At 40.0% G+C, this 16,963-nt stretch overlaps 1 protein-coding gene across 16 annotated transcripts; it reads right to left on the bottom strand.

Moving 5' to 3' along the window:
* Positions 1-458: 458 nt before the first annotated feature.
* LOC136447296 (septin-2B-like) lies at positions 459-16,930 on the bottom strand. 16 transcript variants are annotated; one of them, XM_066446043.1, is made up of 15 exons: positions 16,766-16,930; positions 15,380-15,442; positions 14,008-14,116; positions 12,722-12,808; positions 11,996-12,119; positions 9,946-10,080; positions 9,509-9,626; positions 9,108-9,209; positions 8,573-8,669; positions 8,264-8,312; positions 7,669-7,764; positions 5,515-5,538; positions 4,592-4,688; positions 4,001-4,169; positions 2,905-3,019 (listed from the first exon to the last, which is right to left on the bottom strand). In XM_066446043.1, exons 1-14 carry the CDS (start codon positions 16,781-16,783, stop codon positions 4,005-4,007), a joined length of 1,284 nt encoding a protein of 427 aa, XP_066302140.1. In that variant the 5' UTR covers positions 16,784-16,930; the 3' UTR covers positions 2,905-3,019; positions 4,001-4,004. The 16 variants fall into 16 exon arrangements, with proteins under 16 accessions (XP_066302195.1, XP_066302226.1, XP_066302248.1 ...); XM_066446051.1 differs by having other exon boundaries at positions 14,008-14,113; XM_066446077.1 differs by having other exon boundaries at positions 7,708-7,764; positions 16,766-16,929.
* Positions 16,931-16,963: the final 33 nt, after the last annotated feature.

Genomic DNA, 16,963 nt, shown 5'->3' with positions numbered 1-16,963 from the left:
CTGTGTCAAAGGTGAAGGCCCCAGGCTTGTAAACAGTGGTCGCAGTCATTTCGATTTGCATAACAGCGTCTCAGGGGCCTTCATCTTCAACACTGCAAATGCCTACTCAAATCTACAAATGGGCTTATAGTCCTCCAAAGACTCCTTGGAGCACTGTCATTTATTTTGGAAGAACGCTACTTCATGATTTAAAAATTGCAAATCAGCTGTCTCTAAAGTAAATGCCAGCACTCCTAGTAGTCTGTGAAGGAGGCTAATACAATACGTCACTACTAACATAAGGTTTATCTCTGCCATTCATTACTATATCAATTCATGTTGTGGTCTATATCATATAATAATAACTGCCCAAAAGTGTGGCCAGTAGTGGCGATTGGCAGTCTAGTAGTAATCATGATGTCAGCACCAGCTTCTGTTTGGTAAGTCTCCACTGATAGTCAAAAAATACAACCAAACACTTTTTCTTCCAAAACATTTATTTGCTACATTGCCCAACAGCTTTAGCTATGCATACACGAAGAAGAGACAGTTATTTGGTCGGTGGGAGGATCTGTTGTTCAAAGAGGAAAAACACAAAACCACCCATCTTGGTAGAAAATACAAACCAGCCCCAAAGATGTGCATTCTCGGTCGTAAACCTTTCCCATAAAAAACTAAAGTGCTATCATTGGACAGCTAGTCCTACCTCTACTATGTACTGTACATTGTTACTCAATGTTTGAAAATATGCTTTAGAGTTAATAGCAGCTAAATGCTATGTGTACATTGATGACTATACACCACTTTACATCACGTGTGTAGACTGACCAGTACTGACAAAGTTCCATGAACATGTATTTGAAATCTAAGGTGCGGAAAGCTGTAATTTGAAGACCTACAGTAAAGAACTATTCAACTGACTGTGTATTATCTAACATTGCAAGCTGAATGTCTTTGATAGAAATACTTCTGTAATACATTGCTTAGCTTTTAGCTGCTTGGAATACTAAATGTAGATTTTGCTTGGAACATTGTTCTATCAGTTCAACAAATTTGTGTGGAAAACACCCAATAGCTCTTAACTAATACAGAGCACTATGCACATTAAAGGCACTTGTAACAAAAGAGCTGGTAATAATAAAACTTTCAGCAGCATGTGACCAGTGATATCTGCTGTGAATGTTTGTAGAAGCAAATGCTGCATGTACATTTCCATCTTGCTCACAAATTACAATGTAAAATGTCATGGCAATACCACTTCCAACAATTAAGGGCTGAACTATCGGGACATATAGTCAGACGAGAAAATAGACGCGACTTGAAACATGTATTATACCAGAACATTGGCTTGTAAGCAACTGACAGTCGGATTTAGAACAAGGAATACTTAAGCATCATATAGGTTTTTGAATAAAAAAGGAATGCTTTCCAGTGTAGATATTTGAATATAAAGAAACTATAGTTCATTCATTTTGTCAAAACAGTACTGAAAGAGTTGCCTTTGGTCATAGCATACTGAGAACATTGTAACCGTGTAACATACTAGTACTCAAGTTAGCCTGGCATCCTGCCTTGCTCAGCTCTCTCAACTTTTGCAAACTGGTAGCAACTGTTGGGAAGTTGACCAGAGCTCGATTCCAGGCTATTTTTATGTACAAATGTAGCATGAATAAAAGAGACACATGCAATTTGCATATGAAGAGTAGAGTGACTGTGAAGTTTATGTAACATACCCGGGTACATACACATATATCTATACCCTAATATCAATACATGCTACAAATTCTTAATTCTAAAGATTGATACTGGTAGACAATATCTGAATTTTGTAGCAGTGCTATATGCTGTATAAAAGGCAACATGCATATGTACATGTGCCGGGATTATGAGGTAATAAATAATCTATGTTGGTAACGAATATGATGCTACCTTCTGTTATGTGAAATGGGGATAGGGAGAAAACATTAAGCGGCCTGTATTTTGGGTGCAAAATAACCTCGTGCAAGTTGTAGATGTCTAAAAGTATTTGTTAAGTATGAGGGTTGTCCCCTCCGTGCAATAAGCATTGAGAACTCCCCACTGTACTACTGTGACAATCTATCAACACTATGAGTTAACAACCCTGTATTATCTGAACATCTACACAGTGATAATAATTTTGTTCATCTTTGTGTATTATTCAATGAAGGAAACCTTTCTTTCTCATATGATGATGATTACAATATACCTATACATGAATATGGTGCAGTAACCCTTAATCCCTATGTCTCCCAAATATGAGTAATTCTAAAAACTCAAACATTACACACTTACTTGGGTAAACTCTCTAACATGTTTGTGAAACTTCCTGCATAGCATGTAGCTTACATAGGTTGACAGTTGACACTAACCCTTTGTATCAACAGGCATCTGAATAACAGCATTTTTACTAAAAGGCAAGACCAGATTTTCAGAAAATGTGCCTATAACCCATTAGCTAACCCTTTTAAACTCTTATCACCTTTACGAAAAGTGAAGCTTGTCTGAGCTCTTTTAACAAACAGCCTAAGATAAATGATGTCCATCATAAAGGAAACAGAATTGGTAGAATAGTAAAAAAATACCATACAAGTATAACTATAGTACTGACACCAAAGCATAATAAGTTTGTGCAGTGATATTGTAACTTTGAAAAATAATTTTCACTGTGTTTTCAAGTTTGAGCGTCAACCCACCACAGCACAAACATAGGTTCTGTCTTTCATTTTTACTACTCTTGGCTTAACTGCAAACATAAAGACACTGCGAAAATGGCGTGAAGTCTTGATTTTCACCATTCCCCAAGAAATGGATGCCGCAAACTTGAATGAATTTACAGTATGTCCTAGATGTGAGTTGTGGTGAAGTTTTGCAGCAGTGTACGGAGACGTGAGTGCTATGTGACGGCGTCCGGAGCTCAGACATGGTGCGACTGGACGTTGTTGGCGCCTGCCACCTGCGTGGTCTGCTGCTGCTGCATCTGCTGCTGCAGCCTGGCCAGCATCTCCTGCATCCGTTGTAGCTGCAAACAGAAACAGGTGCAGGCGATAAAGGTTACATTCATTCCAAGTGAACTACTACACTGTATCACATGTAGCTGTGTGACAGAAGCACACAATAAATGTAACATTTCAAGTCACAGAAACAGCTACACTGTAGTGTATCATATGTAGCTGTGGGACAGAAACAGGTGCAGGTGGTAAATGTAACATTCCAAGTCACAGCTACACAGTGTGTGTGACAGAAACAAGGCATCATGTGTAGCTTTGAGATAGAAACAGATGCGCACAATAAATGTAACATTCTTATTGACAGAAACAGGTACACTGAATCATATGTAGCTGCAGGACAGAAACAGGTGCAGGCCATGAATGCAACATTCCATGTCACAGCAACAGCTACACTACATCATATTTAGCTGTGCGACAGAAATAGCTTGACGCAAACCCCCAGCACTGTGGCAGAAACAGGTACAAACAAGAACTATAAATTTCCAAGTGGGATAAAGCCCACACACACACACAAAAATGTAAATACATTGTACCATCATCACAAATATAACAGGCAACGATGTGTGCATCTTAAATCGTGAAAACAAAGATTCAAAGGCTTCAGGAGACGGACAGAAAAAGTGTGAAAGAGATAGCCTCTACCAGGCTTCGCGGATCGCGGATAAAAATAGTGATCCGTGGGTCGCCTATTGTCCCTCTCTCCATTGCCGACTCCCTTAAAGCATACTATTCACTCTACATCGATGTCGGTTAGACATCCAGGTAATAAGATTGCAATCCAGGTAAAAAGTTACACAAGCAACTGGATTAGATTTTGAAACAGACGTTTCAGACGGCATCCACTACTATTCACTCTATTTGGCCAATTTCTACTACAATTTCCAGCGATCCGCGGAGCCTGGTAGAGGCTAGGAAAAAGAGAGAGAGAGAGACGGCAAAGAGAGATACAGCAAAGAAAACTGTCAGGCAGAGAAGACAGAGTGTGGACAGACGTATTTAGAGCAGGCTGAGGTGGCTGGGCTGCGGCACCCAGGGGTTGGTCTGCAGCTGCTGCAGCTGCTGCAGGTGCATCTCCTCCAGCTGTTCCACCTGCAGCCTTTCGGCCTCCAGCCGCTCAAGCTCCGCTTTAACCTCCTCAATACGCTCTTGCACAAGTAGCAACTTCACATACACACATGATAGAGACAGTGTGTAGGGGGGGGGGGCAAACAGAGAGAGACAGGAGAATAGTAGAGAAAGAAAAGGAGAGAAGCAGCAGAGAGGAGTAAAGAGACAGTGTGTGGGGGTTGACAGAAAGACGGGAGTGGTAGACAAAAAAAGGAGAGAAGCAGCAAAGAGGAGTAAGAAAATAAAGAACAAGAAGGAATGGACAATTTTAATCAAAGGGACAAGCCGACAACAAGAGTAGAGAACTGAACAGAAACACGCCAAAAATATGACAGAAAACAGACGATATCGAAGTTGTTTCCAAGACTAAAAGGAACTTTGAAAATAAGGCCACAACATGGCAAAACAAGAAATGAGGGGGTGTTGTGAGAATCTGGACTTGCACATGCCACACGAGGGGTGTGCAGGGTGCTTACCTCTTGTTCCTTCTCCAGAAGAATCTTGTCCTTCTCTTCACCCTGCCCCTCTCCTTTCACAGCACTGGCCGCCGCAACCGCCGCCGCCGCAGGGCCACTTCAGGGGGGAAACACAACAACAACACAACACCCCTTAACATGGTTCATAAACACAACAAATACACAACACCCTTTAACATAGCTAACTAACAAAACACAACAACCCTTAATGGTTTATTTACCCATTGCAACACACAACACTCCCAAATAAATACATGTATAACATACCCCATGCAGGTTGTTTCTAAGAACATAACTGAACCAGTAGATTCAACTTGTTTTTACTTCATTATAAACATTTTGACACAAATACTACCCCTTTATGGTAACCTTATTGCTTGTTTAAAACACCTCTAGCTCATACTGTACAAACCAAAATTCTCACACATTTAAAGTTGTGTTGTTTCGTTCAATTCCCCCAGACACGAAAGGCACCAAGTAATATGACTAAAACATATCAAAGATTCTCCAACAATAAAGTGCATCAATTACTAACTTCATTCAGCAAAAGGCAACAATTGCTTTTACATGTGTTCCAGGGTTGAGAAATGTTTCAGTTATATTGGAGGCTCTTTCGGCGTAACTCTTTAGACCCCCTTCATACTGAGCCTTACAAACAAGTTCAGGGCTAAATCGCCTGAGTTGCATACCTTCACACCAGGGGCCTAATTTCCAAATCCACATTGAAACCACCTCCTGGCAGTGGTTTCGGTGGTTTCAATGTGGATCAAGGGGTGGATCAATATGACTTGGAGCGTTCAGACTAGGCCACATTAATCCTGCTTAGGTGACTTCAGCCCTGAATCCGATTTACAAGGCTTAGAATGAACGGGGTCTAACCCTCAGTGTGTATCTTAAAACATCCAACATAGGAATATCCCCACCTTTGCCCAAGGGCAACCGCAGCTCTGGGTAGGGAAGGCAAAATCTCAAGGTAAGACCACATAGCAAAACAGGCATAACAAAACATAAGCAGCAAAGTCGTGTATGTGTGTGGAGGGCTGGTTGGTGGGGTCTTCAACTTGAGTTATTTCAGCCATCATTATTCAGTTGGAACACAAACTTGCATTTCTTGCTGCCTGCTTCTAAATTTAAAACTTTTAAAGGGGGTTTTGATTCATGTTCGTTTTGGAAAATGATGAGTAAAGGAGAGGCTTTCTTCTCAATTTTTCATCCTGACGACTGATGCCTTTAATTTGTAAACTCTGAACATTTTTGGAACGGTTTAGGCTTGGCAACTGCCCAGGCGTACTTGGTATACTTACGGGTGTATGGAGGATGATGGAAAAGTGATGGGATGTACACAGACAGGTTGCCATAGTAACCCCAGAGGAGCACCAGGAGGAGGAAGAGGAGGGACGGAGGGGTCAGGTGAGGTGAGCGGATCTCCCCATGAAACAGTTCACCATACAGGGAGGTGTGCAGAGTAACAGAAGAGGAGACAATGGTCACTACTAGTTATACTTGTGAAGCAGCTATATCTTCAACAGTGATTCACTATGTTTAAAGGTGTGCAAAAGACACAAGAAAGCAAAGACATGTTGCTAGAACTTTCAATAACAAACATAATCTTTAGCAGCAATAAAAGGATGGGGTGAAGAAGAAGAAATCATGTCTTTTAGAGGAAAGGAGTACAATGATAAACAATAAAACATGTGTATTGGACTTTTCTTCTAATTCTAACGAAATGGTCATGACATGATTACGATCTGGAGTTTTATCAGAATGAAGTGTTTCTAATCAAATTTCGCATGTAACAGACCAAATTTTTAAACAATTACACTGTTCCCTTACTGTCTAGCATAAAGGATAAATCAGTTTGTTATTTGTGCAATTGTCCTGGTTGGCTGAGTGAAGTCCTGGTCCAAGCAGGGTTATTGATGTTAAAGAGTGTGTGATAGCAATCCGTTGGCAGGTTTTTTATCATGATTAATCATTCATAACACAGTAATGAGAGTTATTGAAATCATAATCACCACATGAGAATGCAGACAGCTAAATCAACCAAATCATCCACATGTTAGATTAACAAACATGAAAATACATACATACATTCATAGCAGCTAGAAAATAATTGATGCATATAGGCAAAGACTATGCAAGCAACATGTTATAAGCAATACACTGCATGCAAATCATTGCAATTAATCAGCTCTATAACAACTTTTTTATCAACGCAGCCGATAAACCCATGATTATTAATGCTTCAATAAGCACTGCAGACTTCTAGGATCTACAAGCAATCTTCAACATCAGCCTTCCATTAACTAAAAAAGGAGTTTCTGTGTGTTTCTGTGTGTTTGGGTGTGAATGAAAAGTCTCTATGTGTAATGTCAAAAACAGACAAGTTGGTGGGTCAAGATTTTTATGAGGCCGAATCAAAGACACATTTCTTGTTTGATGTTCAACAGCACCCTTATCTGTTGAGGAATGAACTGCACTCTTTTGCACTGAGTTTTCAAGATTCAACTGTATGACTGATGTTGAAGATATGTTCTCAAAAACACAAGATGAGGCATACAAGGTCTGCAAAGGATACTGTCAAAAATTGCCATTCAAAGAATTTAACATGATTCCTCAGGAGACACGTCAATTCAATGCAACATGGATTTCGCTTACGGTTACATACCACATTGACATCATAAGTCACAGAGTGGCTTCAACTTCCACAACAGGCACCAAAGCAAATGACTGGAAATCCACCACGAAAAAAAAATTGATAGCTGCACGCCAAGAAATTAAGAATTTACAAAAGCAAGGCTTTGAGAAGAGAAGCTTTAGCTGCACAGCAGTCATGCAGCATGACTAAAATGTCTTATCAATGTTCCCAAAGGTAGTTATCTCAAGGAGGGAAAAGTGGTAGGCTCACAAGCACCCTCTATCAGATGAGTAGTGAACTGCAGCAGAGGATTTTTTTAGGGGGTTTGACTGATGAGACTACCTTGCAGTGTGAATTGAAACCGTTCTGGGACTTACGGCACCCACTGGTGGGTGGGTAAAAAACGCAGGCAGGCCTTTGCACATCTAGTATGACTCACCCTGGCGCCCGGCGCTTGTTGATGGCCAGCTTCTCTGACCTGTAGTTCTCGTAGTGCACGTCCTGGGTCACCTCCTGGAGGTCCTGCATGTGGGTACTACAGGGAAGAGTCTAGTCCATCAATGTGTTCACATGTACATGTAGTTATGGATTTGTGTGAGCAAAACATATTCTGTTTGTGTAAGTAAAGCCCATGGGCACTCTCATCTTGTTTCATAGTGTTTTAGAAATTTGTAAGCATTTTTCAGCCTTCTGTTTCTGTGAGCAAAACCTATTCTGTTTAGTCCTCTTGCCCATGGGCACTTCCTTCATCTTTTCTTGTGTTTTAAAGAACTTTTATTAATCATTTTCCAGCCCTCTGCTGAGAATTCCTATCACCTATGGAAATTTGGGCATTGGATGCAGTATTACTTGTGTATTGCCATAATATAATATAACAACAAAAAGGTTCAGAAGTCATGATAGGCACAGGTTATACACTTTTGCATGACGAATACATATGTATTGAAATGTTTATGTGTTCATTTTAGTTGAAGATTCATTTTAGCTGTAGTGTGTTCGGGGATGGTCCTTCCTCCCATGAGTGCCATACTCACATCAGCATGGTTCGCAGCTTGATGAAATCACAATGCTCAGGATTTTCCACTGAAAAAATAAGTTTGATACCGAAACATTTTACAACCGTCCAACAATAATTTCAACAAAAATGTCTATCTCGTAGTCACTCAATTCATACTCATGTAGGAAACCTTGAGAAGATGACTATAAGATGCCCACACCCTTTTAACCCAATCATTTACACACTCCAAATATATCACCTCCTTTTCAATTGAACAAAAACCTCCAGACTGCCCCTCTAATTTTACAATTTTGAATGGAATGGTTCATACAAGGACTTTCCCTACCTTCAACCACACCCCAGGGGTACAGCCGACCTCTGACCTTCTTCCCTTTAACCTCAATCATTTGGTTGGATCCGACCACAGCAAATGGCACAGCTGCCTGTATATGGGATAAAACATGCCTTCGTGTAACTCAACAGATTTTAAATGCAAACATAACCCCAACATCTATATCCACAGGAAGTGGAAATGTTTCTGTTTCTTCAGTTACTTCTATCAGACAATCAAATTTCTTCATAGTTGACAGAAAACAAAACAAACATTTAAAAAATTATGGTTACTGGTGGTAAATGTGCAGATGTTGGCACATTGGCACACCAAAACTGTGTGTGTTTTTTTGCACACTTTTGCCCGATTACCCAAAGAGGCTCAGTGGGCGTCACTCCACCGTCATGTAGGAATATTGTGCATAGTGCCTTTCCCGAGGACACAACGTCAGGGCATGGCGAGTATCAAACCCGGGACCTATTGGTTCTCAGCCGAACGTTCTAACCATTACACCACACTAACGCCACCAGAAAGAAAAACAACACAGCACCTTCAGCAGCCTACACTGCTCCTTGAAGTCTTCATCCTCGTCTGAGTCACAGTCTGGCATCTGGTAGATCTTGATGCCATGCTGAGCAATCTCCTCCAAAATCTACAGGGAGAAAAACATTGAAAATCAAAGAAAATCTCTTACCTACAAATTAGTTTATCTACAAGAATTTCATGCTTCTTTGTCCAGACTTTGTGTAAGCTTTCATAATACGTCAGATTAAATGTAGGCATGTTTTTAACTAACCTAATTAACTCATTCTAACACAAAATGTATAAAAACACAATAGCAGTATAAAAAGCCTCTGCCCATGAGATATCACCAAAAACTACTTAACATGAGGACAAAGTTGAGAGACAATTCATTTAAGTAAGTCATGAATATCAAGGATACAAGCTTACCCTTGCTTTGAGAGCCCGGACCTCCTTTGGCGTGAGAGTGTCGGCTTTGGCAATGACAGGAACGATGTTGACCTTGTGATGCAAGGCCTTCATGAACTCTACATCCAACGGCTTCAGTCTACAACAGGGGTACAGGAGACATAACATTTATTTTGTAAGATGGGATGTAAGAGGGTATTCTTCTCATACAAATGAGTGAATGGCCATGAGGATAGGAAAGTCTTAAAACATGAGAGGCAAACCAAATTGTCTAAGGCTAAGAGAGCCCCTAAACAGATTGTAATACTGAAGAATGTGTAGAAATGACCAAGGATCAATCACATAATATGGATACATAATATAGAGGACACACATGTATGCATGAAAATTTTGGTCCACCCATTCTGGAATAGACAATTCACATATCCAGAACTATACAAATATGCTGCAGTACTGACCCATGTCCATAGGGGGAGATGAAGTAGAAGCAGCAGTGTACTCTGTTGTCCACAATGTTCCGTCTGTTCAGCCCGCTCTCATCGTGGAAATACCTCTCAAACTGGTCGTCTATGTACGACAGGATAGGCTTGAAGCTGGAAACACACATGAGTATCATTGTGAGTGTGTGACTTAAAAACTAATCAAAGAAGCCCATGCATTTCCAAAAATGGCACTAGGGGGCCCAAACCTACAGCACTTACTCTCTATCCCAAGACCTATCTACTATTCAAAAAGCATGAGCATAGTATTATGTCCAGAACGTGAGATATTTAAAAAAAATGGAAGTTCTGCTGCAGTACTATAACAAGTACACATCAGGTGCCGTTGTGACTGTATGACTTCTCTCTCAAAGGGAAATGATTGAGACGAAGCATAGTCCTTGTTGGAGTGTGTGTGATTTCAAACATAGCGATAGTTACCTTGGAACAGTCTCAAGAATTTCTTCATCCTTGCATTCAAACTGCTAATGGTTCATTTCCACAAAACAGTTTTGTTCTACTTGTAATGTACATAATAAACTAGACAAAGACATTAAGGCTCTGAAGGCTGCCCAAAAAGACAAGTTACAATTGGGACCACCCCTAAGGCATTGCCAAAAACAGGCTTACAACATGAACATTTGTATGTACTTGATGGTCCAATGAGTGATGTGAATTCTAATCCTATCATTAAACCACAGATATACATCATCCATGTATAGAGAACACTGAGGAGCTTCTTATAATTTACTTTCTAGAAAATCACCACCTAACCAGCAGCTGAATAGCCTGGTGTCCAAATTGTGGAGAAAGACACTTGTCGGCTATCATACATGGATACCATGCTAGCAGCTGAATGCAGTCAGCAGAGTCTATTTACATGTTCCTGCCAGCTACTGTAATGGCAGTGACCTTGTGTCTGGACGACAACATGGGTCACAGTAAACAGCTTGACATACAATCCCTCACTAACAGAGGTCCTACATTAGTAGTCTACAGTTGACTCTCTGTCATTCTTCAATGAAAAAGAACCATATGGTACCACAAAAATGGCTTTTTGCTCTGTTATGGTTTGCTTACATGAACAAATGTACATTCTACTTCCATATACATGTAGTACATTTGTAGGAGTTTTTGTATGTTGGGTCAGAAAAAAATGATAGGGTAGACCTGCTGTGTTGAAGATATTTTGACTGTTTTGGCAAGTCATGTAAACAAACAGTTCTGTGCAGTGTAGGCTAATCCCCTACAACATCTGTAAGATTTGAGGTTGTAAAAATTGCTTTGGACAGAATCAGGTCACAAGGGGATTAGCCAGGGGCTTAGCCAGAAAAACAGCTTTTGCACAGAAGTGTACAAAATATTCATTCTAAAATATCTACACAGTCATAGTCATAGAGCCCAGCTTATAGAGCATAATAAGTATCTTTATCCCTGATATATGAGCTGAAGCACAGATATCTGAGCACGGAACAAACATTGGTCAATTAGTGAGCTAACACTTCCATCTGGCAAAATCACTCGACATCAAGCTAAACTATCTATGCTGTTAACTATTGACTGACTTTGGCATCAAACTTGTGCTTAAATGTGCAGCTGTGTCCAATAGAAAATAGTCTGATGCACTGGTGAAATGTATGCTTCAATGTTTATGCTTTTCAGGCCTCAAAATTCATTTTAAGAATAGGTAAGTAAGTAAACCTAATCCCAAAGTTACTCTTCAGAGCTTTATTCTGAAATTCTATTGCTAACTTTAAAAGTTTAAACAAGTAATACAACAACAGTTTTAGCATTTTTTTCTGACACTTAAATGTCATGAATATACTGTATACAAGGGTACTATGCTACGTTTGAATGTGAATCCTATAAATGTCTAGGTGCACCCGTACACCCACAATCACAAATTAGGTGCAAAGCTGCAATTTTCGGTGCACAAAAGTAAGTGCACATGCACCCAGTATTCGAGCCCTGCTTTTGATTGAGACTTAATTCTGTGCCTATTATACGAAGATGTGATCATGTGACCTACCAGTCCTTACTGTTGATGGCATCGCCGTATCCGGGCGTGTCCACCACCGTCAGCCTCAGTTTCACCCCCCTCTCCTCAATCTCTACCGTCGACGCGTCAATCTTCACCGTCTGTTCAATTTTCTCTGTGGACGGGTTGAATAGTTTACTTACACAGACACACAATGGGATTCTAGGACAAAATGTGTCTGCTTCATTTCAAGTACAGTAATATTGGTCTAGTCCAAGGCTGTATCCAGCTCTAAATTATTTTCTGGCCAACTCATTGTTTGGAAGCCCATGCTGTTAGTTTATTTTGTTAAATCTGTCATTTAAAACTTATGAAAATAACTTTTCATCAATTTCATGTTCAGATATTTTGAAAGGATGGGATAAAATTTTACAAATGTAGTTTCAGAATGAATCAGAGAGACTTTTGAAGATAAATGTACATTTTGAGAATCATACAGTTATTGATTGATTTTGTATTACATGTACATGTATATAATGTTCCACCTGATTGTCTAACATACATCGATTTATGTACATGTACATTCATAGAGACAATTTTGCACGTATCTTTCATTAAGAAATGGAGTTGATTGAAAAACGCTACTAGTATGTATTACTTAACCTACGTGGTATGCAGCTGCATGCAAATTACTCCAGAGGGCAATACGTCCTAGGGGCAAAACATCACCAGATAATAAGAATGGAGCAGGTCACAGGTGTCAAAATTGAGCCTTACCTGCAGCTCCGGGGATCTCTCTCTCTGGGTACAAGTCTGTCAGGAACAGGCTGTTTATCAGGGTAGACTTCCCTAGTCCTGACTCACCTAAAACACACACACACACACAAACCTTATCAGTATTGCATTATTGCAACAAAACATTTACAATTTTTCTAAAAGTGAATATTCAAGAGGACCAGGAAAACACCTTAATTGTACAAATGTAGTACACATAACTTCATCATCAAAATGAGTATGCTAAAGCTAGTTGTTTTTTAACAATGCTTGGAAGAGTCGGTGTGTGATGTCAAGTCTAAGCTTAGCAATGTATCTTTGACATACAGCTGAGTGAAATATCATGCCATGATGGTAAAGCTATCAACATTTGAGTCAGAGATGCATGAAACATTCAAATGGAATGGATAAACCATTCAGAGCCAAAGCTTGCACGTCAACATTTCCCCTTGACCTTTCAGCTTGCCAAAACACTGTTCCTGCACACACGATCTCCTAGCTATTTTAAACTGTTAAAAGAAACTGCTACGTTCTTGTTGACTATGTCCTCTACAAGGGGTATCTTAGTCTCAGTCCTTTACAGTTTGATTCCAGATGTGCTCCACAGTTTGGGCCATATGGTCACCATCTTGAAACAACCTACTTTACTTGTGATACAGTTCTAACAGGAATGTAAACAAACCCTGTCCCAACAAGCAACCTCCCTGAACTTTCTTAAGGCAGGGTAACATGGTTCTAACTGGTCTTGTCCTGTATCCTAAATCCTCTTGTATTCACAGGCTCTATTCCTTGCCAAAACAATGTGACAATCTATTTTCTCTACTGTGGCTAACCGCCAAGCACAGCTTTAGACTACAAGCTTGGCGACATGCCCATCTCAACTTACCAAACCGCTGAGTAAAAACAAGTGTAATCAAATGTCAACAGATGAACTAAGAACACAAGAATTTCAACTTCAAGTGAAATCATTCCAATTATATGAATCATACATGTACATCTACCATGTAAATGACTAACCAGTGAGTACAGTTGTATCACAATGCATTGCCAGTGTTGAAAAAGTTTTCAAAAATTCACTGGCCCAATAAGCTATAAGTACATGATCTTGTTCTCAGGTATAACCAGACTAAAAGAATTTGCTTTGCCTCTCTAAAATCAACATCACTTGTAAGTTACTAACTTGCTTTTGTAATTTTTTCTTTAACCTTCTCCCTGCTGCCTAACCCAATAAACAATAGAGAATTGGTACCAAAATGGCCACTTCAGTGTGCTTAAGTTTAGAAACCTACCAACGACCATCAGCGTGAACTCGAATCCCTTCTTGACGGACTTGCGATGCACCTGGTTGGGCAGGTTGGCGAAGCCCACATAGCCGGGTTGCTCCGGATTCACGAACTGCTTTGCGGTGCACATGGGGGAAAGGATCCGCACGGCAAGTCATTCATTGGAACATGGAGAGCATCCACAAACACGGAGAGCAAAAAAAGGAAGAACAAGGGAACAGGGAGCAACAATATGAAGAATAAGTTAGTTCCCAGGACAACCTGTCAGTTGAATTTTATCTTTTTCTTTTTTAAAAACTTTTCCATCCTTTACTCCCCTGCTTTTGTTACTATCACTGCACAACTTAATGCTCTTTTAACAAATGATGCTGCTGGAATCATTCTTGCTGAAATATTTCCCTCACAACTTCTCGTAATTATCTGCGTCAGAAAATAGGTGACAGAAATAGTATAACTCATCCAAAGAACAGCAAACCTTTCCCAAGTAGGGGATAAATGAAAAGACTAACAAAAATAGCATCTACTGCTACAGTGAAGAACACAAAACTGTGTTTTGAGAACAATAAGGGATCTACGGACACTGTACTGACTGACAGGCTGTCTACAGAAACAGTCTACAAGTATAACTAGTAACATTTACACTATTACTATTAGTACTAATCATAGAATACAAGACAGTGATCTAACTTCTAAGCAATGTCTAGCCTTGTTTAGCAGGTAATAGGCTTGGATACCCTAGCAAGACCTTACTGCCAGCAAGAAGGTGGCATTTTGCTAGGCTGACCAAACCTACACTTGAAAACCAAGGTTAGACAATGCAAAGCAGTACAGGAAAGCTGAAAGAGGGATATCTACAAGTGAAAGTTGATTGTCTTTTGATAAAAAGTTGTCTTTTCTAGACATAACAGCTTTGAAGATTCTAAGAGCAAAACGGTCTTCATTCATTACATTGAAGTTGAATCATGAAGACATTTGCTCCAATAGTTTTATTCAAAACAACCAAAGTAGCAACAACTTCTATCAAAGACTGTACAGTATCACTACTACACTACAGTACGAGACTACGAGTCTAAACTACATGTAGTAACATGAGCATGCAAATGGTTGTTGAATCAACATTAAACTGCTAGAAAAAAAACTGAAGAGAGGAAAGGAGAGGTGAATTGGATTGAGAAAAGCAGGGAGATGGTCAGAATTAGTGATGTGAACGACGCACCTAGAGGAAAACAGAGATGTAAATACAAAAACATGGGAACTTTAATTAAAGCACAAAATGGATGCTACCGGTTTTCTACACCTTATGTCCCGTAGCTTGAATGGTTTGGTTAATGCGGTGGTGGGTGAAATGGGTTTACCCGCATTATCAGGAAAAAGTTACCTTTGAACTAGCAATACGATCATCACTGAAAAACCCAGAGGTGCGTATGGCTTCCCGAGCCGACTGACGAAAAACAGAAGAGAAATGAAAAAGATTATTTATTGAATGCAGGGCTCGAAATACCAACTGCATACGCAGGTTAGAGCAGGTAAAACTGGAGTTGTGCATGACATCGTGTTTTTGACATTTACCTGCACTGGTTCATGTACTGTACATACAAATGTCGATTTTTGTCTGCTATAAATTATGATTGCAACTGTCCGTAAAATCACTGAAATGCCAAATTTACAGTTTCCAGTGTGATGTATATTTCCTACAATCTCTTCAAGTTCAATGCAATGAAAATAGAAGAAAGTGGATGTTGTTGGTAAAATCTGTCTCATATCGGCAATATTTTTGGTACGCAGAAAAGTATTTCGAGCTCTGTGCATGTGTAAGGTGCCCCATTCCGTGTGAAAGTGAAACTTTTCCTGTGTTGGACATGTTTTCAAGTGTGTTGAACAAACAAAAAAGGGATACTGGAAATTATCAATCAAGTTGCGATCAAAACAGAAGATACAGAAAAACAGTCAAGTTGACAGTGTCTTGTTTACATGCATAAATTTTCCACCAAAAAGTGTTAGCTCAGGAAGTTGTGAAAAATTACAAATGCTGCAGGTACGATTTTACGTTTTGTTGTTTACAACTACATAGCATAAAGTTTGGATACAGCAATTCCACAAAATGGGGCACCTGAAAGCTTGAAATGGAAAAAAAGGCTTCATGAACGAGACAGATCCAGTGGATACACTGCCGGACTGGTTGAGGCCTGGCCTATGTCTTCCTGCCCTTGCCCCCGACATGTTTGTGATAAAAAGGCGGTAGTTAAAACAGAGCCAGCGGGTTAGAAACGAATAAATTACCACATAGACACGAAAGGCCCAAGGCATACCGTATATTCCGGTTTCTTGTACGTTGCCTGCCATAGCTTAGACATTGTGTAAGGTTTGACACTCCAACGGCTGTGCTTCAAACATCGACAATGAGAAGGGCTCAGTTTTAGCTACCTCCTTTATCACATCATTCGGGGACCACTTGTGATGACATACGATTTTCGAGACACACCCTGAAAATCCCCCGCTCAAATTACTCTCTCGTCTGTGCGTGGTAAATAAAGGTTACGGCAAAGTGAGTACAGAGAATTTGAATCATCTAGGCCTGTAGAACGTATGTCTGAGGAAAAGACAGATGAAGACTCTTGATGACGGGCTTATAAACACACAGCAAGTCAAATTTAGGATCAAAGATAATTGGAATCGCCGCCGGAAGTTAGGAGGCGCGAACATTTTTCCAAATCATCTGCTCAAAGTTGGTCGAAAAACTCAGCAAGGGCCATTGAAAACTTACCTGTCTGTGGTCTGCCATCCGTATAAAATGGTGAAATACAAAATAAAGAAATCAATATACTCTGATAGGGGCTGGAAACCGCCTGGTTTGTGTAAAACTGTGAGCAAAAATCAACGAAAACTTTAGAACTTCAGTCCTGACCCGCCGCCATTTTGGTTTCCGTTGCTCGTCTGGGCATGCGCAATAATGTTGACCGTG

This window comes from Branchiostoma lanceolatum, chromosome 1 (genome assembly GCF_035083965.1).
Source record: "Branchiostoma lanceolatum isolate klBraLanc5 chromosome 1, klBraLanc5.hap2, whole genome shotgun sequence".
Lineage (NCBI taxonomy): Eukaryota > Metazoa > Chordata > Leptocardii > Amphioxiformes > Branchiostomatidae > Branchiostoma > Branchiostoma lanceolatum.
This window is presented reverse-complemented; position numbering and strand designations above follow the sequence as displayed.